This window comes from Anopheles stephensi, unplaced genomic scaffold (genome assembly GCF_013141755.1).
Source record: "Anopheles stephensi strain Indian unplaced genomic scaffold, UCI_ANSTEP_V1.0 ucontig53, whole genome shotgun sequence".
In the NCBI taxonomy this organism is placed as follows: domain Eukaryota; kingdom Metazoa; phylum Arthropoda; class Insecta; order Diptera; family Culicidae; genus Anopheles; species Anopheles stephensi.
In genome coordinates this window covers 102,762-124,727 of record NW_023405420.1, presented here as the reverse complement: position 1 = coordinate 124,727, position 21,966 = coordinate 102,762, and the positions used below count along the sequence as shown (strand labels likewise).

General features: G+C 45.8%; 6 protein-coding genes, 1 non-coding gene and 1 pseudogene across 7 annotated transcripts; 6 read left to right on the top strand and 2 right to left on the bottom strand.

Annotated features, from left to right (window-relative positions):
* Positions 1 to 37: 37 nt before the first annotated feature.
* LOC118517142 lies at positions 38 to 11,730 on the bottom strand. Its single transcript, XM_036063000.1, has 4 exons — positions 10,543 to 11,730; positions 10,066 to 10,482; positions 626 to 1,822; positions 38 to 549 (listed from the first exon to the last, which is right to left on the bottom strand). The coding sequence occupies exons 1-4, from the start codon at positions 11,627 to 11,629 to the stop codon at positions 134 to 136; spliced, it is 3,117 nt and encodes a 1,038-aa protein (XP_035918893.1). The 5' UTR covers positions 11,630 to 11,730; the 3' UTR covers positions 38 to 133.
* Positions 2,300 to 4,240, top strand: LOC118517136 (annotated as a pseudogene).
* On the top strand, positions 4,567 to 6,195 carry LOC118517138 (probable cytochrome P450 6a14). The gene is made up of 2 exons (XM_036062995.1): positions 4,567 to 5,709; positions 5,770 to 6,195. Exons 1-2 carry the CDS (start codon positions 4,635 to 4,637, stop codon positions 6,183 to 6,185), a joined length of 1,491 nt encoding a protein of 496 aa, XP_035918888.1. The 5' UTR covers positions 4,567 to 4,634; the 3' UTR covers positions 6,186 to 6,195.
* On the top strand, positions 7,753 to 9,445 carry LOC118517135 (probable cytochrome P450 6a14). Its single transcript, XM_036062994.1, has 2 exons — positions 7,753 to 8,899; positions 8,965 to 9,445. Exons 1-2 carry the CDS (start codon positions 7,819 to 7,821, stop codon positions 9,378 to 9,380), a joined length of 1,497 nt encoding a protein of 498 aa, XP_035918887.1. The 5' UTR covers positions 7,753 to 7,818; the 3' UTR covers positions 9,381 to 9,445.
* A 390-nt stretch (positions 11,731 to 12,120) lies between the features above and the next one.
* On the bottom strand, positions 12,121 to 12,193 carry Trnak-cuu. Its single transcript has one exon. It is a non-coding gene; the product is annotated as a tRNA-Lys (tRNA).
* Positions 12,194 to 13,613: 1,420 nt separating this feature from the next.
* Positions 13,614 to 15,351, top strand: LOC118517134 (probable cytochrome P450 6a23). The gene is made up of 2 exons (XM_036062993.1): positions 13,614 to 14,731; positions 14,806 to 15,351. The coding sequence occupies exons 1-2, from the start codon at positions 13,648 to 13,650 to the stop codon at positions 15,219 to 15,221; spliced, it is 1,500 nt and encodes a 499-aa protein (XP_035918886.1). The 5' UTR covers positions 13,614 to 13,647; the 3' UTR covers positions 15,222 to 15,351.
* Positions 15,352 to 16,348: 997 nt separating this feature from the next.
* On the top strand, positions 16,349 to 18,210 carry LOC118517132 (probable cytochrome P450 6a14). The gene is made up of 2 exons (XM_036062991.1): positions 16,349 to 17,589; positions 17,655 to 18,210. Exons 1-2 carry the CDS (start codon positions 16,509 to 16,511, stop codon positions 18,074 to 18,076), a joined length of 1,503 nt encoding a protein of 500 aa, XP_035918884.1. The 5' UTR covers positions 16,349 to 16,508; the 3' UTR covers positions 18,077 to 18,210.
* Positions 18,211 to 18,267: 57 nt separating this feature from the next.
* On the top strand, positions 18,268 to 20,150 carry LOC118517131 (probable cytochrome P450 6a23). Its single transcript, XM_036062990.1, has 2 exons — positions 18,268 to 19,497; positions 19,561 to 20,150. Exons 1-2 carry the CDS (start codon positions 18,417 to 18,419, stop codon positions 19,983 to 19,985), a joined length of 1,506 nt encoding a protein of 501 aa, XP_035918883.1. The 5' UTR covers positions 18,268 to 18,416; the 3' UTR covers positions 19,986 to 20,150.
* The last annotated feature ends 1,816 nt before the right edge of the window (positions 20,151 to 21,966 follow it).

Sequence of the window (21,966 nt, the reverse complement as noted above, 5' to 3'; positions counted from 1 at the left end):
TTTCTGAACTTCTGACTTCTGAGAGTCTGTACTGATCTTGAGTCTGAACTTGACCTTTTTGTCCATTTATTTCTAAAATACTTAATTCTACTAGAATCTCCGACATATCCTACGAAAGTCCCTGGAACGCTCCCTAAAGCTCTTCCGCTCTCAACCAAACACCGTTTGCCGGTCCAAGAATAAAGTTGGTGCGCGAGTACTGTACCGGTATCTGCGTCCTATCGCACGCACTGAACCGGAAGCGATCCAACAAACTCGCCAAACCCACCTTTGCCTGTATCGAACCAAACCGCATACCGATACAGATGCGTGGACCTTCCCCAAACGGCAGATAACAGTACGGATCCCGCTTAGCGACCTCCTCCGGTGAAAACCTTTCCGGACGATATTGTTCCGGATCGGGAAAGTGTGTCGGATCGTGATGCATGGCGAAGATCGGTACCATGATCTTCTGACCACGGCGCAGTACCAGTCCACTGTCTGGCAGTTGGTAGTCCTTATCGGCGTTACGCTCCAGTATCGCTACAGGTGGATGTTTGCGTAGTGTCTCTGAAAAAGAGTAGAAGCGTGTTTTTGTTGATGACCGCACAGAATCAAAAGAGCAAAGCAGATAACCGTCACCCACCATTTATGCACTGCTCGAGATAGCTCATATCGGACACAGCTTCGTACGTTAGCCGCCCGTCATATTTCTGTAGCGTCTCCTTTACGCACTGTCGAGCCTTTTCTTGCGCCTCCGGGTTTAACGCCAACTCGTACAGCGTGTAAGACATGGCGGTGGACGAAGTGTCATAACCTGCGGTGAAGAATATAAACGCCTGTGCGGCAATCTCCTCAAACGTTATGTGGCCGATCTCTTCACCACCACTCTCGAGCCTTCCCGTGTTTTTAAGCTTCAGCAACAGGTCCATAAAATCGTTCCGCACGATCTGTTCGCGTTCGCGATACTCGACCGTGTCCTTGACCACGCGCATGAAGAAGCTGGAAACGTCATCGTGTAGCTGCTTCATGCCCAACGCGTTCGCGTGCTTACGGAACGCCTTCATCAGGTACACAACCAGCGGCGAATGGCGCAGCTTATCGAACGCGATCTTTCCATACCGGCGGAACTCGTTATCGGGGTCCCGGAAGCTGTTACACTCGATGCCAAACGCGCACGCTCCTATCACATCAATCGTGTAGCGCGAAAGTAGATCATGGACTTCGATCTCACTGGACGTTTGCAGCGACTGGTAGACATGGTCGCAGAACCGCTGGCACACTTCCATCACCAGCGGCAGCGTCATCTTAATGCGGCCCGAAGTAAACGTGGGCGACAGTTTGGCCCTCAGCGTGCGCCATTTTTGTCCCTCAATGGCGAACATGTGCGCCGACAGTGGATCATCACGCTCGTTAAAGTACACGCCACGGTTCGGGAAGTAGTGGAAATCTTTCACCAGCAGCGTCTTGATCAGCTTCGTGTCGAAGATGTAGAGCAGTGGAGCGGTCAGCATGAAAACTCCACCGTACGGCACGTTTAACCTCCGGAAGTGATCGTAATGGCGTTGGGTGATAGGTGCGATGTGTTCCACCTTCCCGAGGGTAGCAAAGTTACCGAACGGGAAGCGTGGTTCGATGTAGGCGACGGAACGATCCTTCCAAAACTGGTACCGACGCTTGATCCATGCGAAACACGCAATCGCGAGGGCTAATAGTAGACCGAGCAGTTGAAGGAACATCACTGGCTTAAGTGTGGAATTAAACTGAACTTCATGGGGCTCGGTAGGTTGATCGGCTGGGCAACCCTTTGTGAGTTGTTCGGACGTTTGAGTGAGCGTAAGAGCTGAGAGAACGATGTTCATATTCTCCCGAGCGATCGAAATAAGTGGGAGAAATCGCTTAGAGTGTACCCACTGACGAGTGAAGATGGGTAGTGGGGCTGTTGGATGACCTTTCAAGACGTTTGTAATCAGCATCCACCGTAAACCGTACAGCTGTTTTGTTCGTATGTTTATGACCTGACGATGAGCATTTAGTGGAAAAAAGAGCTTTTAAAAATTATATAATATTTTACAAAATCGGAATAGACTTTGATATGATCGTGTAGAACATTTTTCTGCCGCATTGTACCAATCCAGTCCAGCATATCTTATCACATCTACCACATTCGACAGCCGGCACAACATGCTATAAATAGTGTTTGTTTGGGTTTGTGGCCATGAATCGAACACACGAACACCACTGCCGCGATTCATGAAATATTTTGCGACTCTAGCCTAACTTACGCTTAGTCTTTCGTTGAACAGTGTTAGTTCTGGAGGCAAAAATGTCGCTCTTGTCTTTAGAAACGCTTGTGGCACTTCTGGCCCTCATTGGTGGCCTAGTGTACTACGTCACAAGGAAGCAATCCTACTGGAAGGATCGTAAGATACCTCACCCAAGTCCAACCTTCTTTCTCGGCAGCTTTAAGGATGCCGGCATGAAGAAGCACTTTTCGGATTATCTCGATGAGTATTATCGTGCGTTCAAAGGCAACCATCCGTTTGTGGGCGTGTACATGTTGATATCACCTGTTGTGCTACCTACCGATCTGGACCTGGTGAAATCGATCTTAGTGAAGGACTTTCAATACTTTCACGATCGTGGCACTTACTACAACGAGAAGCATGATCCACTGTCAACTCATCTGTTCAACTTGGAAGGTCAAAAGTGGAAAAACCTAAGGAACAAGCTAACACCAACGTTCACGTCTGGCAGGATGAAGATGATGTTTCCAACGATCGTTGAGGCTGGAAAACAGCTCAAAAGCTTCATGGAAGAAAATGCGGAGCATCAGAGCGAGCTGGAGCTGAAAGATATCATGGCGCGATTCACGACGGATGTGATCGGGACGTGTGCGTTCGGTATCGAGTGTAACAGTATGCGTGATCCGAACGCGGAGTTCCGAGCGATGGGCAAACTGTTTGTGGAACGACCGCCGTCGAATCTGGTGAACATAATGGTGCAGTTTTCTCATAAGCTCAGCCGAAAGTTGGGTGTGAGGTTTATCGATAAGGAAGTTTCAGACTTCTTCCTGAAGGTGGTTAAGGACACGATCGACTATCGGGTGAAGAATGGCATACAGCGGAATGACTTCATGGACCTGATGATTCGGATGCATAGGAACACAGACAATTCTGAGGAATCGCTCACATTCAACGAGGTAGCTGCACAAGTTTTCGTTTTCTTCTTCGCTGGATTTGAAACGTCCTCCACACTGCTTGCATGGTCGTTGTACGAACTGGCCCTGAATCCTGAAGTACAGGAGAAGGGCCGTCAGTGCGTAAAGGAGGTTCTGAAGAAGCACAACGGAGAGATGACTTACGAGGCAGTCATGGAAATGTAATATTTGGATCAGATCTTGAAGGGTATTACTCTCTTTAATCCACAATAAATATCTTTTTGTACACAAATTTTGAAAAAAATACATTACAAATATTCCATTTCCAGAGGCCTTACGCAAATATCCACCACTGCCCATACACATCCGTGTGGCAACACAGGACTATCCCGTACCGAACACTTGCTCCGTGATCGAGGCCGGCACTATGGTGCTGGTCCCGATCTTCGCCATTCAACGTGATCCTGATGTGTTTCCCGAGCCGGAAAGGTTTGACCCAGATCGATTCAGCCCTGAGGAGGAAGCTAAGCGTCATCCGTGTGCCTGGACACCGTTCGGTGATGGTCCGAGAGTGTGCATTGGACTGAGGTTCGGGATGATGCAGGCACGGATCGGATTGGCAAATCTGTTACAGAGCTTGAGCTTCGCTCCGTGCGAAAAAACCTCGATACCGATGAAGTTTGTGACGAACAACATTATCCTTTCGCCGAAGGATGGTTTGTGGTTGAAGGTGAACAAGCTTTGAAAGCTACCATGTCGGTCATTGTTATGTTTTGAAGATTATTTTACGAACTACAAATGCATTAGCGGTCTTTACTTACTTTTATTTTACCCAGTGTGCCCAGTATTATATTTGAACAAATTATACCAAACAGTAATAACGAAGGTACTTAAAGCTTTAAAGGATCCAACTAAGCATTAAAATTTTTCTTTACAATGCCATATTGGAAGAAGCGATCCTCAGATATTTAGGTAAGTCAACTATATAAATACTAACTTAATGGCACAAGTGATTTGTTTTGTGCGGCACTGTAATTTGAATGTAAACATATGATACTGTGAAATGAATCACAAATACATAGGTGGTCGTATCATAACCGAAACTCATAAGCTAGTAGAGCCTAACGAATGTCCATCCTCGACGTATAGCAATATCATTGGCAGAAAATTTTGGATTATGTTAAACAACTAACACTTGCTTTTCGAATTAATATTGGTATACAAATTTGTTTGACTGTATTGTATCAACCGACTGATAAATCTTATCGCTGTGTAAAGACGCTGTCGTCTGAACTCTTTGAAGCATCTGTTTGACCATATACGGGGTTAAACGAAACACACAACTCTATAAACGTAACATGTAGCGCTTCGTCATCGAATGAATGGAGCACACCAACACTGGAAACCACATATCTGTGTACCTATATGTAACCTTTTACGATAGCCAAATTTACGTTTAGTATTTCGCTGTGTGTTGACGGGTACGGGAGATTAAATGTGGTCTATAGAAGCTCTTGTGGCGCTACTGGCGCTACTAGGTGGGCTAGTCTTCTACGTCATACGAAAACAATCCTACTGGAAAGATCGCGAAGTACCTCATCCAACTCCAACATTTTTCATCGGCAGCTTTAAGGATGCCGGCATCAAAAAGCACTTCTCAGAATATCTGGTAGAATACTACAGCCAGTACAAGGGCAAACACCCGTTCATGGGTGGGTACATGCTAGTATCGCCGATCGTACTCGTTACGGATCTGGGGCTGGTAAAATCAATCTTAGTGCGGGACTTCCAATACTTCCACGACCGTGGCACTTATTACAATGAGAAGGATGACCCGCTGACAGCTCACCTGTCAAATCTGGAAGGTCAACGATGGAAAAACTTAAGGAACAAGCTAACACCGATATTCACGTCCGGAAAAATCAGGATGATGTTTCCAACGATTGTTGAGGCCGGTAAACAGCTGAAGGACTTTATGGAGACAAACGTTCAGAAGCAGAGTGAGCTTGAGCTGAAGGATGTAATGGCGCGCTTTACGACGGATGTGATCGGGATATGTGCGTTCGGTATAGAGTGTAACAGTTTAGGTGATCCGAGTGCGGAGTTCCGGGTGATGGGTAAGCAATTTGCAGATCGACCACCATCCAATTTTGTGAACTTTATGATACAAGTGTCTCCTAAGCTGTGCCGAACGTTGGGCATTAGGCTGCTTGGGAAAGAGGTATCCGACTACTTCTTGAAGGTGGTTGAAGAAACCATCGACTATCGGGTGAAGAATGGTATACAGCGCAATGACTTCATGGACCTCATGATTCGAATGCTACAGAATAAGGATAATCCCGAGGAGTCGCTCACATTCAACGAGGTAGCCGCTCAGGCGTTTGTATTCTTCTTCGCTGGGTTTGAGACGTCCTCCACATTGCTCACCTGGACGTTGTACGAGCTGGCCCTGAATCCTGAAGTCCAGGAGAAGGGTCGTCAGTGCGTAAGAGATGTTCTGAAGAAACACAACGGCGAGATGTCTTACGAGGCTATCTTGGACATGAAATATTTGGATCAGATCTTGAAAGGTACATGATAGCTACGCTTGAAAATTCAACTAGGAACTTAATTGTCTGTGCAAATTTCAGAAACGCTACGCAAGTATCCTCCAGTACCGATGCATTTCCGAACGACAACCAAGGACTATCTCGTACCGAACACGAATTCAATCATTGAAGCTGGGACATTAGTGTTAATTCCGATCTTCGCCATTCAACGTGATCCTGATCTATTCCTCGAGCCGGAAAAGTTCGATCCAGATCGTTTCAGTCCGCAGGAGGAAGCTAAGCGTCATCCATTCGCCTGGACACCGTTCGGGGAGGGACCTAGGGTTTGCATTGGGTTACGCTTCGGGATGATGCAGACACGGATCGGATTGGCAAATCTGTTACAGGGCTTTAGCTTTACTCCGTACGAAAAAACTTCCATACCGAAGAAATTTGTTAAGGATAATATTTTCCTTACCCCGCAGAATGGTATGTGGTTGAAGGTGAATAAATTGTAGAGAATTAAGACATACCAGGGATTATCAACCTTGTGCTTGAGTTTACCTACTAGAAGAAATGCTGGTAATCGTCTTGATCGATAGTTTGATATGTTCTTCTTCATGCTAGGTTCAGTATAGGCTCTTAGAAATATATCATGATGAGCTTAGAGAGGTATAACTTGGCAGTCGATTTACTCGATGTACTGAATGAATGCTTTCCTTAGATTCATGTCAACGTGAAGCTTGTGAAGTATGCTAGACGGCGCGAAATGAACTTACAAGAAATGAACTCAAGATGATACAGGTGTTATACGAGAATTGTATGAGAGATTGTTTTACGTTATCTGGAGAGTTAAAGCGCGAGAGAATGCTGCCAGATATGTTGTGCGTGTGAGCCCAACAGTGCCAATAAGAAAACATTCAGTATATCTTATCAATGCATTTGATGCGTTTCCGTATTCGGCAAGGCATGGTATTATCAAAGGAACTCACCAACACACACGCTATACGCAATGTAAATGCCAAAATTTAATTTTGCCATTGAGTTTCGTAAGGCAAGCAAGCCAAAATGTAATTCCTCTCTATAGAAGTTCGCATTGCGCAGAAGTGTTAAAACTTCTTGGCGTGAACGGGATCCTACTGAAATTATCACGGTGAGTTTTCCAGTACCGGCATTTTTCCTGGGTAGCTTTTAGGGATACTGGTACAAAGCTAGACTTCACGGATTATCTGGATCAATATTACAGCCAGAGTTAAGAGAGTTATTAACCTTTCTTTGTAGTTAAACGAACTATTTACTAGGAGTTCGAATTCAGAACAACTATGTCCTTTAACGTTGTACTGAGTTAGAATAATCGCCTGCCTGGAGTCCTTTTACATCACGCTTCGAATGATGATTGGAATGCATCGTGGTTCCCACAGTCTGTTAACTCCAGTACGAAGCCTGGCATCCGTTTATGGGCATATACTGGACAGTTGTGATATGCCGATGAGTGAGATATGCAAGTCCTTTTAAGAAAGTAGCAGATAAGATAATGGAATTCTCTAATTTTCCTTCCCCGACCAATGTTGGGGACCAGCGTAATAAATCTCTTTATCGGTTGATCAGACGCTGTTCCACAAATGGTATGTTAAGCATCCGGCCATCACATGTGGGAACGATTTTTTTTTTTGTGCGGTACTGTAATACAATAACAACATCAAACCACGCCTGATAAATGGAGCACTCATACATTCGCATTCTTTAACGTAAACATTAATTCGAATGGGTGGGAGGAGTGTTGAAGGGGGTTGAAATTATTTCCTCCCAGGTCTTTGTGGGGGCAACAGATGGGGTCTTATGATGGGGAAATATTGCGTCATATACGAGGTTCTCTGTGAAATGAAGTTAACAGTCGAAGCGCCAGTTGGATCAAGCCGGCTTTGATTGTGTGAGATCAACACAGCCAGTGCCAAACATTGCGTTTATCTTATCAATGTATAGACGGGCGTTGGATGCGTTCTTTTTGGCCATATTCGGCGGAGCATCGTATTAACGATGGAACACACCAATACACACATCACACACAATATAAACGTATGAATTAACCTGCGACACTTGCCGTTTTCACAATCAGTCTTGCATCGAGTGTCGTTCGTCAAGGGAGCAAACATGTGGTTCCTCTCTGTAGAGGCACTGGTAGCGCTTCTGGCGCTACTTGGTGGCCTAGTGTACTGCGTGATACGAAAACAATCCTACTGGAAAGATCGTGGTGTACCGCATCCGGCTCCGGCGTTTTTCTTGGGAAGTTTTAAGGATACTGGCCTCAAGGTACACTTCACCGAATACCTGCAACAATACTACACCCAGTTCAAGGGCAAACATCCGTTTGCGGGCTTGTACATGCTGATATCACCCATTGTGCTACCGACCGATCTGGAGCTTTTGAAATCAATCTTTGTCAGAGACTTCCAATACTTTCACGATCGTGGTACGTACTACAACGAAAAGCATGATCCGTTGACTGCGCATCTGTTCAACTTGGAGGGTCAAAAGTGGAGAAACCTTCGGAACAAACTATCGCCAACGTTCACGTCCGGCAAGATGAAGATGATGTTCCCAACGGTTGTTGAGGCCGGTAAACAGCTGAAACTCTTCATGGAAGAAAACGTTCAGAAGCAGAGTGAGCTGGAGCTGAAGGATGTAATGGCGCGCTTTACGACGGATGTGATCGGGACGTGTGCGTTCGGCATAGAGTGTAACAGTATGCGCGATCCGAATGCAAAGTTCCGAGCGATGGGCAAACAGTTTATGGATCGGCAACCGTCCCAATTCGTCAACTTCATGGTTCAGTTTTCACCCAGGCTGAGCCGGCTGTTAGGCATTAGACTGATTGATAGGGAAGTTTCAGAGTTTTTCCTGAAGGTGGTTGAAGAAACCATCGACTATCGGGTGAAGAATGGTATACAGCGTAATGACTTCATGGATCTGATGATCCGCATGCTACAGAATAAGGATAATCCTGAGGAATCGCTCACTTTCAAAGAGGTAGCCGCTCAGGCGTTTGTATTCTTCTTCGCTGGGTTTGAAACGTCCTCCACACTGCTCACTTGGACGTTGTACGAGCTGGCACAGAATCCTGAAATTCAAGAGAAGGGTCGTCAGTGTGTGAAGGATGTGTTGCAGAAGTACAACGGCGAGATGACTTACGAGGCTGTTCATGATATGAAGTATTTGGATCAGATCTTGATGGGTATGTATGCAGTCAAGATATCTGAGAGCTCTTCTTCTAATATATTATTTTGATTTCAATTCCAGAGGCCTTACGCAAGTATCCTCCAGTACCGATGCATTTCCGAGTGGCGTCGAAGGACTACCGCGTACCGAACACGGACTCCGTGATCGAAGCCGGCACTATGGTGCTGGTCCCGATCTTCGCCATTCAACGTGATCCGGAACTGTTTCCCGAGCCGGAAAAGTTCGACCCAGATCGATTCAGCCCTGAGGAGGAAGCTAAGCGTCATCCATTCGCCTGGATACCGTTCGGCGAAGGTCCGAGAGTGTGCATTGGGCTGAGGTTCGGGATGATGCAAGCTCGCATTGGATTGGCATATTTGTTGCAAGGATTCAGCTTCGCTCCGTACGAAAAAACCTCGATACCGATGAAGTTTATTCTGAACTCGTTTGTTCTGGCTCCGAGAGAGGGTTTGTGGTTGAAGGTGGACAAACTATAATGGTGTTACTGAGTTTTCCGCCGTCTATGAGTAAAATAAAAGGCTTAATTCTAAAGAAAAAAAAATGAGCTGGTTATGTTTGTGAGCTAATGAAAATAATAGTAGAGCGCGTTTCAGAAGTATGGGTAATCAACTTGTTGCGTGGGACTTGAGTGCAATAATGAACCGAACTGCGTCAGATAAATGTACCTACACATCGATACGATAAACATGAATGAATTCTGGGGGGTTAATGAGTGTAACTAAAGGGCAGTTGGGAGAAGAGTGAAGGGTCTAATGATTGGGGAAATCAACCTCATCTCAACTTCAGCACATATGATTGAGGTTTGTTCTAGCATGAATGAAAGAACAACTGGGGGTTTCCCAAAATCAGGTAGAGACTATTTATTTTCTAGTTTTTTTAATTTATTCACTTTTGTAGGCTTTTTTCGTAAGCTGTTCTAACCGGGATTGCGTTTTTGAAGTTTTGAAGCATGCATTGCATACATTCCGGCGCTGTCCTCAATGTATAATGTGGATCGTAGTGCTACCAATTTTTGCCGTTTAAAACGATGCAAGGGATTTGGAAGAGCTATTTGAGCTATAAGTATACGTATTAAATTTGTTAAATGAAATACCTAACTTTTCTTGCAAAACTAATGGAATTTTATTCTTCGTACTACTTCTCGCTGACTGGATTTTCTTTACAATTTTTCGACATTTAACCAAAGCCCTCCATCGATGGTCAAAATCGAACTTGATGGTGAGATTTTCAACGGCACACTCATCCTATCCTTCGCAAGCGTAAACCGGAAGTTCTTCAGTAGATATGCCAACCCAATTCTTGCCTGCATCATGCCAAAGCGTAACCCAATGCATATGCGTGGCCCTTCACCGAACGGTAGAAAGGTAAATGGATGACGCTTTTCACTCTGTTGCGGAGAAAATCGCCCAGGATCGAATCGTTCTGGGTTGGGGAAGTGTTCCGGATCGTGGTGTAGAGCGTACACTGGTACTGCAACCATGAGCCCTTTCTGCAGTATCTGATCAGTGCCGGGCACTCGATAGTCGTTCTCGACTCTACGCGTGAGGGTAGTCGCCGGTGGATACTTTCGAAGAGATTCTACAAAAGAGAGTGGGAAGTTCTCGTAATTGAAAATTCTTTATAAAGGGTAATACTCACCATTAATGCACATCTCGATGTACTTCATCTCGTGTATCGCTTCGTAGCTGATAGTGGTGTGCTTCTTCAACACCTCCGTTACGTTCTGGCGTGCCTTATCCTGCAGCTCCTGATGCAGCGCCAACTCGTACAGACAGAACGACATTGTGGTGGAGGACGTTTCAAATCCGGCCAGGAAGAACACAAACGCTTGTGCCGCAATATCGTCCATCGTTAGGTGATCAGCTTTCGGGTCACCACCTCCATCCTGCTCCACCTGCTCCTTCATCACCTTCATCAGCAGTGTCATAAAGTCGTTGCGCTGCACGTTGTTGCTTTTCCTAAATTCGATCGTATCTTTAACGACACCCATGAAAAACTCCGACACGTCCGGAGCTGTCAACGTAACGCGAAACGCGCGCGCTATCTGTGGGAACTGCGAAGCGAGAAAGACCTTGAGCGCACGGTAGCGAGACGCTTGGAACACCTTGCGACCCATCACACGAAACTTGGCGTCTGGGTCCTTCAAACTGTTGCACTCGAGCCCGAACGCAACGGAACCGATAACGTCGGTGGTGAAACGGGCCAGTAGATCCTTCATCTCCACCACGGAGTTGTGGTTGATCTCACGCGTCATACACTTGTCAAACTCTTCCGCTACAGCAGTCACAGTAGAGAACATCAGCTTCATCTTCCCGGAGGTGAAGGTAGGAGTTAGCTTCGCCCTAAGGTTCCTCCACTTGGTTCCCTCCATGGCCACAAGATGGCGCGACAGTGGATCATCGCGATCGTTGTGGTAGAGGTTACGATCGTGAAAGTATTGGAAATCTTTCACCAGCACCGTCTTGATGAGATCCGGATCGATCAGTAGCGCCACAGGGTTGATGAAGAAGTGAATACCGCCGAATGGTTTACCGGAGCTTTTAAGCTGTTTGTAGCAATTCTCCAGTATTCCTGACATGTGACTCTTCTTGCCAACACCGGCCAAATTGCCCTGCGGGAAGGACGGTGGGACGTATGGGACGCCGCGCAGCTTCCAGTAGGCAAGCCGTTGCCGTACCCAGTACACCGCCGCCAGCAGCACTAGCACGAGCAAATTAATCCACATCTTGCTGATGCTGTTCGGATGAACGCTGGAGAGAAACTGAACCGGTGGGCTTGCATATCCGCTCTACGATACTTTCGCACCGCAAGCATGACTCGGTAATGTTAGGTGTGGGTAATTAAATGCTTGTACAGTGTCGCTTTTATTATCGTGCGAGATGCTCTTTTCGCACACCATTCCTGACAGGTCGGACGCTTCCCTTCACAGCTATCTAATCTGAGTGGCTGAGGTTGATGGTGGTTGTTGAAGTTATAGAACGTTGTTTCTCCTGCTGCAGTTGCGAGCCCAGTGCACAATGACCGTTGTATTGACCCTATTTCGATGCGAAGGTGTCTACGCGATGTATAAGCGTGAGCTGGCAAGAATATTATCTGGTTGAGATGGTGTGCTAAGATTGTAAACGCACCAGATAGCATGATGAAATCGAAATTGAAATCAAAATCAGACTCAGATGAGATGATAGCGAAAAAGAAAGGCAAAAGAATTGTTGAGAGCGCCCAACGTGGGGCTCGAACCCACGACCCTGAGATTAAGAGTCTCATGCTCTACCGACTGAGCTAGCCGGGCTGTTGATGAACGGGTAGCATGGTTCACACCAGACACAGCAGCGTTTACACGTGGTAGGTGCGCATACGCATTCGTGTTACGATGGTTGATTGCGCAGACGCAAAGCACATCAGCGTTACAAGCCGGTATGATAGTTGAGAGAGCTACATTTCGCTCAAAATGTTGTAGAGATAAATAACAAAAATCATATTTTTAGACTGTGATAAAAATTTGTGTTATCTGTTTGGTTTCAGTTACTCAAGCAGGGGATATAAGTGTATGGTATAAAATGACACCAGACTGCTGTCTGTCTTCAAGAAGATGCGTTCGTGAAGTTCGCAATATGTATCCTGTGTGATGCTTCCACGATCTATTTCTAAACGCTCTCATGCAATTTTTCTCTGAATTTGATGGAGGTATGTCTTCTGGTGCTTAAATACATCGGAGACTGTGCAAACATACCTTAATCTTCATAATGACCTGGATCTAGAAATAACTGGACTAGAACTGATCTTGGGTCCTTCCTAGCTTATAAAACACGACCCTTCCTGATTAGCCCTTGATTAAATTCTTCTCCACCAGCAAAGAAACCATATCAGTAGTTAAATTTCTCAAAGGAACCTCTGATCTACTCTTCAACATCCGAAATAGATTGTTCGTACTCTATGATTAGCTCCCCCATTCCTGATGCTCTCGATGCCTTATTGACAATTAGTCAATAATTGAACTTTGTTTCTTTTACAGTATCTCAACTCGTGCCATATGAATCGTGCTCGTGCCGGGAGGCGTGTACAGCAAACGAGCCTCTCCAGAAATTGAAGGTTAATGTCACATTTGAGAAAGTGTGCACTGTACCGCGTACAGAAAATAAAATTGCCTTCTAACGTCTATTTCTCTAACCAGCTAATGATGATGATCTGTGTCGAGTGAGTATTTTTTTTTCCTTTGCACCGAAACGATCTATCCCTTCCAAAACTCACAAATTTACCATGCAAACATAGCGCTTCTCATGTTTACGCATTGTTTGGCACATTCCAACGCGACTTTACTCACACATCAAGCATTATGCTTATGTCATCGTGTCTCAACCAACTCCTCCACTGTCTGGTGGCGTTCTCCTTAATCTAATCATTGCGCTGTGTTGTGTTTTTTTTGCTTCCTACTGCTCCAAAACAATCACACCCATGGTGTACACCTCTCGAAACCTCGTGGTGGGCATGCTGCTTTTATGAAGTACACACGCGTAGATCCGTTGCGAAGAAAACCGTCAACTCATCCTGACACACGCGGAATGGGCAGCAAAAAACAGGGGGGGTGCGATAAGATTTCGGGCTCACTGGAGATACTAAGATTTGCAGGAAAAAATGGGCAAATTGCTTTTTGGCGTCTAATTTCGCCTATAAAGAGAACCGGTTTGTGCGGACCGAGTCATCAGTTGGCGGTGAACAGTTCGATCAGTCGAACGTGCGTTCAGAATGTTGAGTTTGTTCGATTTCGCGTTCCTGGTGGCGGCACTGGTAGCCGGCCTGTATTACTATCTCGACAGGAAGCGATCCTACTGGAAGGATCGTGGCGTACCCGGTCCGAAGAGTGAACTGCTGCTGGGGAATTTCGGCACCGTCGGTACCAAGGAACACATTACGGTGCCGATGAAGAAAATCTACGACGAGCACAAGGGAAAGCATCCGTTTGCGGGCATCTATCAGTTTGTGAAGCCGGTCGCACTGATCACCGATCTGGAGCTGTTGAAGTGTGTGTTTGTGAAGGACTTCCAGTACTTCCACGATCGGGGTACGTTCTACAACGAGCGTGATGATCCACTGTCGGCGCATCTGTTCAATCTGGAGGGACAGAAGTGGCGCACGCTGCGTAACAAACTCTCGCCAACGTTCACGTCCGGCAAGATGAAGATGATGTTCCCGACGATCGTGACGGCGGCGAAGGAGTTTAAGGACTTTATGGAGGAAACGGTGAAGCGTGAGAATGTGTTTGAGCTGAAGGATCTGCTGGCCCGCTTCACGACCGATGTGATCGGGATGTGTGCGTTCGGTATCGAGTGTAACAGTATGCGCAATCCGGACGCGGAGTTCCGAGCGATGGGCAGGAAGATCTTCGAGATTTCTCCCGGAACGTTCAAGACGATGCTGATGAATGGAATGCCGTCGCTGGCGAAGATGTTGCGTATGAAGCAAACCGATCAGGAAGTGTCGGATTTCTTCATGAACGCCGTCCGGGATACGATCAACTACCGGGTGACGAACAAAGTGAAGCGAAACGATTTCGTGGACCTGCTGATCACGATGATGAGCAAAGATGAGAACAGTTCGGATGATGAGTCGCTAACGTTCAACGAAATTGCTGCTCAGGCGTTTGTGTTCTTCCTGGCCGGGTTTGAGACATCGTCCACGCTGCTCACCTGGACGCTTTATGAGTTGGCGCTGAGCGAAGAAATACAGGAGAAGGGTCGTCAGTGTGTGAGAGAGGTGCTCAAGAAGCACAACGGTGAGATGACGTACGAAGCTATCCTGGACATGAAGTACCTTGATCAGATCCTTAATGGTAGGTGTTGGTTTGGAAGATTTTCTTATATCTCGAAGTATCTAGAGCTAATTTTACCTTCTCTCTCTGTACAGAATCACTTCGCAAGTACCCACCCGTTCCAGTTCACTTCCGCATTGCATCGAAAGACTATCAGGTCCCTGGCACCAAATCGGTACTGGAAGCTGGCACCGCTGTTATGGTGCCGGTCCATGCCATCCATCACGATCCGGCCGTATTCCCCGAGCCGGAACGTTTCGATCCGGAGCGTTTCAGTCCGGAAGAGGAAGCGAAGCGTCATCCGTACGCCTGGACACCGTTCGGCGAAGGTCCGAGGATATGTGTTGGACTGCGGTTCGGCATGATGCAGGCACGGATCGGTCTGGCGTACCTGTTGGATGGGTTCCGGTTTGGACCGAGTCCGAAAACCACCGTTCCGATGGAACTGTCCACCGAGAGTTTCATTATGGCACCGAAGGGAGGATTGTGGCTGAAGGTGGATAAAATTTGAGCTGTTCTAGTCAATTTAGGTCGTAAGAGTTGTCTGTATAATGTCTTAGGTTTTAAGAGTAGCAGTGCTAGTTAGTTAAGAAAATGTCTGCTTGGATGAGATTATTAAATATAAAATATTGCATTAAAAATTAACGAGGGATATCGCTTTCACTGACGATTAATGACTTGCTACTAATCAGTTTAATCTGAAGTGTGCTTACCACTCGTCAGACATCTTACAGACTAATTAAGTGACAGGAGCATTTTGTGTGATCAAATAGCATACCTTATCTCGCGCAGAGTTTGATTGATCGACAGCAAAGGTTGTGGATTGTCACGATTACTTCAAATTTAAAAGCGTAGCTGAGGGCTCTTTCGAGTATGACTCTTGGCAATGATATGATTAGAATGGTCGTATGTTTCAATCTCATCAGGATTGATCTTCCAGTTGTAAGAATTGATTATCTAGGTTTTATCTCTAGATAAAAGGAGACAGAGAAAGAACTAAAAATAGAAGCTAAGGGGAAAGAGAAAATGGAGAGATGTTTACTACTTCTCAAGCTCAGGAGCTTACGTCTATTTTTTTTGGATAGATTATTTATTTAAAATAGGAATGGCATTCCTTTTGAAGGTGACTAATCGTATATTTGGAAGGGTTGTCTATTTTGTCCCTGGTGGGTATGACTCATATAGCCCATGCTTGGAGTTGGCTCTGTAAAACGTCTCGCTTCGGGATTCTTCATGAGGTTTCTTAATTTATTAGAATGGAATTATATAAGTGAATTCTAAAAAGAAATGCTGAATGGACATTTTTCATTTTCCAAAGTAAACAGTACTCTAATGATATTTCACTACCTGGTTCTAAGATGCCTCAGCATCTTCAGGTTGTTTTATCTTCACTTTACTATCACAACTGTTCCAGATGATTGTTGTCTATGGTAAATCGCAGCGTCACGCTGGCACTCAAATCCAGATTCGTATTCTCTTGCACATTTTTACTGCACCGTAAGTCTCGCGCAAACAAAGCGGGGCGCGTGTATCAAAACGCCTTCGCTATACGCCGCTCGCGACCGTAGATAGATAAGCAAACATGCTGATCATGGTTGGAGCGCGAGTGTGCATCCACGAGATAGCTCTATAAAGTGACCAATGATTGGTTGAGTGTCTAGTAGTCGTGTGACAACGCTCAACGGGATCGGACGGTAGACTGTGTCAACGTGGTTGAAGTGATGTCGTAAAAAAAGAACGGGAAAAGGGGAGCGATAATTAGATTTCCGGTTATTGTGGTGGAGCTACACGCAACAGTATGGAGCCGTTGGACATTTTGATCTCGCTTGTGATGCTATGTTTCGGGGTGTATCTGTTAATTGACAAGCGGTTCCAGTACTGGACCGATCGTAACGTACCACAATCGAAGCCGGAGCTAGTGTTTGGGAATGTGCGTGAGGTGAGCCGTACGATTCATCTGGCGGACAAGTTCCGGGAGATTTACAACGAACTGAAGGGACGGCATCCGCTGGTGGGAGTCTATCTGTTCTTTAAGCCCGTAGCACTGGTCACCGATCTGGAGCTGCTAAAGTGTGTGTTTGTGAAGGACTTCCAGTACTTCCACGATCGGGGTACGTACTACAATGAGAAGCATGACCCACTTACCGCTCATCTGTTCAACATTGAGGGTCAGAAGTGGAAAAACCTTCGGAACAAACTCTCGCCAACGTTCACGTCCGGCAAGATGAAGATGATGTTCTCGACGATCATCGCTGCTGGGAAACAGTTTAAGGACTTTATGGAGGAAACGGTTCACGAACAGGCAGACTTCGAGCTGAAGGATGTGTTGGCTCGCTTCACAACGGATGTGATCGGGATGTGTGCGTTCGGTATCGAGTGTAACAGTATGCGTGACCCGGACGCGGAGTTCCGTGTGATGGGCAGGAAAATCTTTTCTCGCCCAAGAGGAAAAGTGAAGAGTATGGTGATCAACTCGATGCCGCGACTTGCAAAGTTGATCGGATTGCGTACACTAGATCCGGAGGTGTCCGATTTCTTCATGAAGGCGGTGCGTGACACCATCAAGTACCGGGTGGAGAACAATGTGCAGCGAAACGATTTTATGGACATTCTTATCCGGATGCGCAGTGATAAGGACACAAAGTCGGACGACGGAACGCTAACGCTGAACGAAATCGCTGCCCAAGCGTTTGTGTTCTTCCTGGCCGGGTTTGAGACATCGTCAACGCTGTTGACGTTTACGCTGTACGAGCTGGCATTGAATCAAGAGATACAAGATAAAGGTAGACGTTGCGTGAAGGAGGTACTCGAGCGGCACAATGGGGAGCTGACGTATGACGCCGTGATGGAGATGCACTATTTAGACCAGATACTGAAAGGTGTGTAGCGATAATGACTTTCCTGTAGCCGACATTGACTAATCTCTCTTTTTCATCGTCTTTAGAGAGCCTTCGAAAGTATCCACCAGTTCCGGTTCATTTCCGAGAGACTTCTAAGGAGTATCAGGTGCCCGGTACGAAGACGGTTCTCGCTGCTGGTACCTCCGTCATGGTGCCCGTCTACGCAATACACCGTGATCCGGAACACTTCCCCGATCCGGAACGGTTCGACCCAGATCGGTTCACAACGGAACAGGAGGCGAAGCGTCATCCGTACGCTTGGACACCGTTCGGTGAGGGTCCTCGGATTTGTGTGGGACTTCGGTTTGGGATGATGCAGGCAAGGATTGGACTTGCCTACTTGCTGACCGGGTTCCGGTTTATGCCGAGCGCCAAAACAATCGTGCCAATGAAGCTGGACATCAAGAGTTTCATCCTGTCACCGCAAGGTGGTTTGTGGTTGAAGGTGGAAAAGTTGAGCTCATAAAGTTTAGACGAAATGTGAAGACTTCGCTGAGTGAAATGTTGCATTAGTTGTTAGTATTGCCTGTAGTATTAATTCAGAATAGCTCTAAGGAACGATCTGCATAATTAATAATAAAAGTATTAGAATCGAACGTAGTAAATGTTGTCCTGCACTGTGCCGTTTATCTAGCACGTGTTAACAGCTGTCAAAATGCAAGATAGTGAAGCTGATAACAACACTCGTGGAGAATCTTCCTTTTCAGAGCGGCACTTTCAGATTAAACGCATTGCATTATTGAATGTGACTTGAAGTGGGATAGACGGCTCTTCCACTGAATTTGTTGCATCATCTCCTCAGCAAGATGGAAGTACTGGACGTCGCAATAACTGTGGGCATGCTGTGCATAATAGTGTATCTGATACTCGTACGAAGATATCAATACTGGACCGAACGCAATGTGCCTCAGTTGAAGCCTGAACTCTTGTTTGGTGATGTGCGTGATGTAAATAAAATCTACCACATTGGTGAGAAGTTTCGTCAGCTGTACATAGCACTCAAGGGAAAGCATCCGTTTGGTGGAATCTACATGTTTACTAAACCGGTCGCACTGATCACCGATTTGGAGCTACTAAAGTGTGTGTTTGTGAAAGACTTCCAGTACTTCCACGACCGTGGTACGTACTACAACGAGAAGCATGATCCACTGTCGGCTCATCTCTTTAACCTGGAAGGGCAAAAGTGGAAAAATCTTCGCAATAAAATCTCCCCAACGTTCACGTCTGGCAAGATGAAGATGATGTTCCCGACGATAGTTGCGGCCGGGAAACAGTTTAAGGACTTTATGGAGGACACTATCCGGGGGCAGGAGGAATTGGAGTTGAAGGATGTGCTAGCTCGCTACACGACCGATGTGATTGGGATGTGTGCGTTCGGCATCGAGTGTAACAGTATGCGTGATCCGGATGCGAAGTTCCGTGTGATGGGAAGGAAAATCTTCACAAGGCCTCGTGGCAAGCTGCAACTGCTGCTGATGAACGCATTCCCGAGAGTGGCCAAGCTGGTGGGTATAAAGGTGATCGTTCCGGAGGTGTCAGACTTCTTCATGAACGTTGTGAGGGACACGATCAAGTACCGAGTGGAGAATAATGTGCAGAGAAGCGATTTTATGGACATACTCATTCGGATGCGCAGTGATAAGGAGACAAAGTCGGATGACGGAACGCTGACGTTCAATGAGATTGCTGCTCAGGCTTTCGTGTTCTTCCTGGCCGGATTCGAAACGTCATCCTCGCTGATGGCATTCACACTGTACGAGTTGGCGCTGAACCAAGAGGTCCAAGAAACGGCCAGGAAATGTATTAAGGAGGTGCTGAAACGACATGATGGAAAACTGACGTATGAAGCGGCCTTGGAGATGGACTATTTGGATCGAGTTCTTAAAGGTTTGAAACAAAACTAGGTTTTTTTTTATTCGAAGCCTCATTAAAAGCCTTATTTTTTTACAGAATGCCTTCGAAAGTATCCACCAATATCAGTCCATTTCAGAATCACGGCAAAGGATTATCTAGTGCCAGGTACAAACTCTATCCTCGAAGCTGGAACTTCAGTCATGATTCCTGTGCTAGGCATTCATCACGATCCGGAATATTTCCCCGATCCGGAACGATTCGATCCGGATCGATTTACTGCGGAACAGGAAGCTAACCGTCATCCGTATGCTTGGACACCGTTCGGCGAGGGTCCTCGGATTTGTGTGGGACTTCGGTTTGGTTTGATGCAGACGCGCATAGGATTGGTACATCTGCTCACAAGTTTTCGATTCGACTGCTGCACTAAAACACCTATTCCGATGAAGTTTGACTTGAAGAACGCCATTCTATCACCCAGAGCTGGCATGTGGTTGAAGATAGAGAAGCTTAGCAATGAATAGTGGAAGGTGTATTTGTTGCAACGGGCCCGTTATGGTTGATTCTTGTCAACAGCTCCCGTGTATAAGACTTTCACAAGTGAAGTTATGCCACGGTGCCGGTGACGGTGTCCAGAATATCCAGATGTGTTGCTCACTGTGCAATAAACCTGTAAAGATTTAAATGAATGTAATAATGTGTTTTTTGCGGTCAACGTCGCTCACTACCGTGGTGGAGTTAATGTTGGTGCAATTTTGCAGATGACTTTGCACTGGTGGACTGTTGGACAGCAGCAACACACCAACTAGAACCGCGCAAACAATCAACACTGTTCTGGCCATTTTGATCTTCTCTGTAGTAAGGTAAATAGATCTGAGCTGACTGTTTAAAAGCCGCAGAATTATATACCCGTTCTGCAATGCGCTTAAAATAATTTGCTATTTGTTGATAGTTGAATGGAAATCCAGTGTAACTCGTTTCCATTAATAATGATTGCTCTTTGTTGATTTGAAATGTTTTTTTAGTCGCTTAAAATAATAATACCGTAATGATAGCGCCGAAACATTCGCAAAAAAGCTTTTGAAATTTCATCCAATTCAACGCACAAACGCTTCAGAAACGCTTCAACGGTTGAAACTTTTCGAATGAAATATTTCACAAAAGATATTCTTTTGCAGGGGTTGTTCAGAGCACTTTATAATTTGAAAAAAATAATGAAGTAAAAAAAATAATGAAGGGGCGGTCCGGTGGCCGAGGAGACAGCAGCGCCAGTCTTCACACGGCAGGGCCGCGGCACAAATCCCATCTAGACCGCCTCCCCGTACGTAGGGCTGACTACTTTACTACGGTAAAATTAAGTCACAGAAAGCAAGAAATGGCAGGCCGAGACCTCTCGAGGTTGTAGTGTCAAGGAAGAAGAAGAAGAATGAAGTAAAAATGCAAAACTGCAATATACGACACTTCAACTTGGTTTGGTTTTTGCTCGGAACCTGGCTAGTCAGTTCAGCGTAATGTAAAACCATCCGGAAGCGATAAGATTTACTGTAGAGCCGTGTGAAGGCCGGCGCCGCTATCGGATCAACCGCCTGACCGATCCGATTTCATATACTTTTTATTAAAAGTTGTGATATATTTCGAAATCGATTATTATCTCAATCCGATCTCAGAACTGAGCAGAAAAAAGGCTCGTCATGATGGTATTCACATGTATTCACATACTTGGACTAATAACAATGATATGGCACTTATTCAACTCGTTCTACATAATGGTTGCTGGTGTAAATTAATTCAATGAAAATGTTTCAATAGATTTTTTGAAATGGGTTTATTGTGATAAGCAAACCACTTCATCCTTTAAATTGTTTTGTGTGGCTTTTTTATACTACATATAAATCCAATTGCAGAGCCTATTTCATCACTCGCTTCAACTCGTTTAGGTCAGTTCCATTCCATTGCTATCAGCGTGTACCCTAGAATGATTTTGTCACACTTTGTTGCGCTTTATGACGAATAAAAAAATGTGCCGTTCATTTTTGGAACCATGGAACCAAATGTTATTATCATTGAAATGATTCTATTTTCGAGTGAAGTGAACGGCTGAATTCACAAGAAATTTATTTAACCTTACCTTATTACACCCATAAAACACCCGTCCGCTCATCATGCTACCCTTTACAAAGAGACGACAACCAGCACCCAACCGAAGACAACATATCAAAATCAATCTCTCCCTTCGGGCGGCACAAATGAACGCCCGCGAGATGGGAGCGCACCAAACAATACGCAGATTTCGGTTACCTACGCAACCTACGGTCACGTACCAAGCGCAAGAAGATGGCTACGGCCGGAAAGAAAAACATGGTGAGAAAATTAAAGAAAAACATGCCAGCCGTATGACGCCCGGGTCACCCTTCTTTCCATCCCGCATGGTCGTGAGTGGGCTGTTGTGGCGAGTGGTTCGTTAGCCAAAGGTGAAAGTAAACCGAAGTGAAGAAAATTTCCATG

Excerpts from the sequence above, each read along its gene's own strand:
- LOC118517138 (XM_036062995.1), top strand. The coding sequence starts at position 4,635 with ATGTGGTCTATAGAAGCTCTTGTGGCGCTACTGGCGCTACTAGGTGGG. Across the intron at positions 5,710-5,769 it reads TTTGGATCAGATCTTGAAAG|AAACGCTACGCAAGTATCCT; the intron begins GTACATGATAGC and ends TGCAAATTTCAG.
- LOC118517135 (XM_036062994.1), top strand. The coding sequence starts at position 7,819 with ATGTGGTTCCTCTCTGTAGAGGCACTGGTAGCGCTTCTGGCGCTACTT. Across the intron at positions 8,900-8,964 it reads TTTGGATCAGATCTTGATGG|AGGCCTTACGCAAGTATCCT; the intron begins GTATGTATGCAG and ends TTTCAATTCCAG.
- LOC118517142 (XM_036063000.1), bottom strand. The coding sequence starts at position 11,629 with ATGTGGATTAATTTGCTCGTGCTAGTGCTGCTGGCGGCGGTGTACTGG. Across the intron at positions 10,483-10,542 it reads CATCGAGATGTGCATTAATG|AATCTCTTCGAAAGTATCCA; the intron begins GTGAGTATTACC and ends TCTCTTTTGTAG. Across the intron at positions 550-625 it reads TCTCGAGCAGTGCATAAATG|AGACACTACGCAAACATCCA; the intron begins GTGGGTGACGGT and ends ACTCTTTTTCAG.
- LOC118517134 (XM_036062993.1), top strand. The coding sequence starts at position 13,648 with ATGTTGAGTTTGTTCGATTTCGCGTTCCTGGTGGCGGCACTGGTAGCC. Across the intron at positions 14,732-14,805 it reads CCTTGATCAGATCCTTAATG|AATCACTTCGCAAGTACCCA; the intron begins GTAGGTGTTGGT and ends CTCTCTGTACAG.
- LOC118517132 (XM_036062991.1), top strand. The coding sequence starts at position 16,509 with ATGGAGCCGTTGGACATTTTGATCTCGCTTGTGATGCTATGTTTCGGG. Across the intron at positions 17,590-17,654 it reads TTTAGACCAGATACTGAAAG|AGAGCCTTCGAAAGTATCCA; the intron begins GTGTGTAGCGAT and ends CATCGTCTTTAG.
- LOC118517131 (XM_036062990.1), top strand. The coding sequence starts at position 18,417 with ATGGAAGTACTGGACGTCGCAATAACTGTGGGCATGCTGTGCATAATA. Across the intron at positions 19,498-19,560 it reads TTTGGATCGAGTTCTTAAAG|AATGCCTTCGAAAGTATCCA; the intron begins GTTTGAAACAAA and ends ATTTTTTTACAG.